The 2,844-nt window shown below is 36.6% G+C and overlaps 1 protein-coding gene across 2 annotated transcripts; it reads right to left on the bottom strand.

Moving 5' to 3' along the window:
• Positions 1-418: 418 nt before the first annotated feature.
• On the bottom strand, positions 419-2,235 carry LOC131001298 (probable pectinesterase 55). Of its 2 annotated transcripts, none has more exons than XM_057927652.1 (5): positions 1,794-2,235; positions 1,547-1,706; positions 1,261-1,464; positions 969-1,192; positions 419-876 (listed from the first exon to the last, which is right to left on the bottom strand). In XM_057927652.1, the coding sequence occupies exons 1-5, from the start codon at positions 2,015-2,017 to the stop codon at positions 696-698; spliced, it is 993 nt and encodes a 330-aa protein (XP_057783635.1). In that variant the 5' UTR covers positions 2,018-2,235; the 3' UTR covers positions 419-695. The 2 variants fall into 2 exon arrangements, with proteins under 2 accessions (XP_057783635.1, XP_057783634.1); XM_057927651.1 differs by having other exon boundaries at positions 951-1,192; positions 1,794-2,232.
• Positions 2,236-2,844: the final 609 nt, after the last annotated feature.

Below are 2,844 nucleotides of genomic sequence, written 5' to 3'. Positions count from 1 at the left end.
TAATTAATATATTTTTATAGTAGTTTAATATCTAATGAATTAATATATTCTTCTAAATATATACTAATATATAATTTATACAATTACCCTTAAAATTAAATATGTAATAGAAATATAATTGGCAATCTATATTTTGTGTTCAATACACTTTATATTAGTATAGATTTCTTTATATGCTAAAGATTAGGTTACAAGTCCATTTTAAAATCAGCTTTACGAACCATAAAATTATGATAAATTTGTTGTAAAAAGTGATGAATTAAGAAAATTAAAAGATTAGCTCCTATAAAATTAGAAAGCTACAAGAATTCAACTCATATACAACAAAATATAGACAACATATATGCTTGGAAAACTTAAAATCTTTTGAGTAAAATAGCAAGCAAACATTAAAATTTAATTTGACTCTGCACATTGCCAAAATATGGACTTTCTCCCCGGTTTGTTCACTTACCAACTATGTGTTGTGTGTGCTTTGGGGTAGATTGTCAAAGCTGCCATGATTATATTTCCACATGAGAAATGGAATGAGAAGGGAAAGAAGCAACTTCAACACTCTCTAAACCTGAGATGTAATACCAAATTCAGAAATTTATTCATTGTTATTTGACTTGTCTCCAAACAACTCAATGAAAATATATTCACACTTATATCTCATAAAAGCTAGATTAATTAGTACTTGTGGTATTTCCATTTTAAGTTGAAGGAGCGAAAACGTTGAAAGGCAGGTTCCTGAGCCAGCCTTGATTATCAATGAAAGAAATGCTGGTGAAGTGCCTCAACTCTGCGTCGCTCAGCTTATTCGCCCACTTGACTCTCCTCGAAGTGTTGGAGCCTCTACCACGACACTTGTGCTCCGCAAATCTCAACTGCTTCCTGCAGAATCAATATTTATTAGCTACGATTAATGATGCATGCATGTTTTTGTAGCTAGTAGTAGTAGTCGTTACTCGCGGCCGACGCTGTACCAAGCGTTCCAGCCTTGTGGGACAACGACGTCGGACATGGAGGTGTTGTAGAACAAGACTGTCGCATAATCTCTCCATGCTCTCCCCAAATAGGCCTTCCCCTTCCCAACTATCTCGCAATCTTTGAACACGAATCCGTTCGTCTCTCTTGCTTTTGATCTTCCCTGTGCTGTTATGTACCCAGCCACTTTGTGCACATTTGCAACTACTGAGATGCTACATTTCTGTATGCTTCAACCAAATGTAATTAAGGATATGTATAAATATTTGATAATTCAAACTAGCTAGGTACCTCGTAGAGGGATTGGCCTGCACCAAAGATGAAATCCACTGATCCTTGGATGGTGCACTCTTTGAAGTAATGCCTGCCTTGGGCGTCCCACAACGTGTCTTGTAGGCCGTAGAATCCGCACCTGTGGAAGGCCGATTTGTCGCCTTGTATCTTGGCTGCAACTGCTGGCCTCATCGGATTGTGAGTTGCGTTGTTGTAAGAGTTCTGGTTTTCAGACATCAACAAACGTTAACTATATAGTAGTATGTAACATGTGTGTATGATTTTAGTGTTGGATTCTTCTTACAACAAATGATATGCCTTGTGCTATTGTGTTGTCAGCATCAGAGGAGAAGGTGGCACCAGTTGCAATGGAATCATGGCCATCCCAGCTTATGTATGTGTTTCTCTTTCCTTCTCCTTTCAGGAAGATGAATGGCTTGTAATAAGGAATGCTAACTTGTTCCCTTCAAGAATTTTGTAAACAAAAAATAAAATGAAAAATTGGATGGGAAAAGGAATACATCTATGTTACAGATGTTGATTTTCTTCACCTGTATACGCCCTTTTTTATGCGTATGCAAGTCCATCGTTGGTTGTGAGAAGGGACGGCGTCTATGGCATCTTGGATCGTCGTGAAGTGGCCCTTACCGGAAGGATCAACGTCGAACGTGTGATGGATTTTAGACCTCCTATGGTTTGGTGCAGCATTGGTGGATGAGAATGGTGATGAGAGAGCAAGAAGTGTGTAGACAAACAATTGAGGGAGAAATGGCATTTTTTTAGTGTATGATTAGTGCAATGAGAGCGTAAAGATTTTTGGAGAGTTTTAGTATAGGAAAATGCAATGAGTGAGAACTAATTCTAATTTGCTGAAAATATGCAGACTGAATCATGAGATGGTTTTTTTGTAAGAAAAGAAACTAGAAAAAATCTGTCTTGAAATGATGCACAGAAACTTCTTATAATGACTGAAAACTGTCTATGGCACACTCTCTTCTCTTGTGTTATGATTCACACACACACACACATATGTGTGTGTGTGTATACGTACACTCAAAGAGGTTGTGAGGGAAATATGTGAATTGAAATACTGATTTCAGAAATGAGGCTGCTGGTTTAATGAATCTGTTTTGCTATTGATAGATAGTCATACACATATAAATCGTTCTTGAAATTTTTCTTTCTATTGCTATCGCTCACATATGGAATTTCAAGAAAATATAGATAATTATATTAAAATTTATCTTGCTTTCTCCTGGTCTCCAATATAATTTTAGGGGGTAAGTTATTAAACCTTTCATTATCCCCTAACTTTATTCCAAAATTGATCTCAAGCGTTTAGTTTATGTGATTGTAGCCTGAGACAATAGATTATAGAGGTATATTTGAAGAAAGGGTTAATTGCATCAAAATACCCGACCTTATTCCAAAATTTGGTTTTTTGACAATCTTTTTAATTGTTGCAAAAATTTCAACAAGCTTTCAATTTGTTGCAATATCCGTTCGAAGTAATTTTTCGGCCAAATTAAATCTGAGTTGGCAGCCGGAATGCCAACGTGGCATCAGAAATGCCAAATCACACCCACCCTTCCTCACCCACGT

This window comes from Salvia miltiorrhiza, chromosome 8 (genome assembly GCF_028751815.1).
Source record: "Salvia miltiorrhiza cultivar Shanhuang (shh) chromosome 8, IMPLAD_Smil_shh, whole genome shotgun sequence".
Taxonomy (NCBI): Eukaryota; Viridiplantae; Streptophyta; class Magnoliopsida; order Lamiales; family Lamiaceae; genus Salvia; species Salvia miltiorrhiza.
The sequence above is the reverse complement of the archived record's forward strand: the minus strand, read 5'-3'. Positions and strand labels throughout refer to the sequence as shown.

Bases quoted from the DNA above. Each gene is read 5' to 3' on its own strand.
- LOC131001298 (XM_057927651.1), bottom strand. From the start codon at position 2,017: ATGCCATTTCTCCCTCAATTGTTTGTCTACACACTTCTTGCTCTCTCA. The intron at 1,465-1,546 runs GTAAGAAGAATC...TCTGAAAACCAG, and splicing joins CACAAGGCATATCATTTGTT to AACTCTTACAACAACGCAAC. The intron at 877-950 runs GTAACGACTACT...TTGATTCTGCAG, and splicing joins TGGTACAGCGTCGGCCGCGA to GAAGCAGTTGAGATTTGCGG.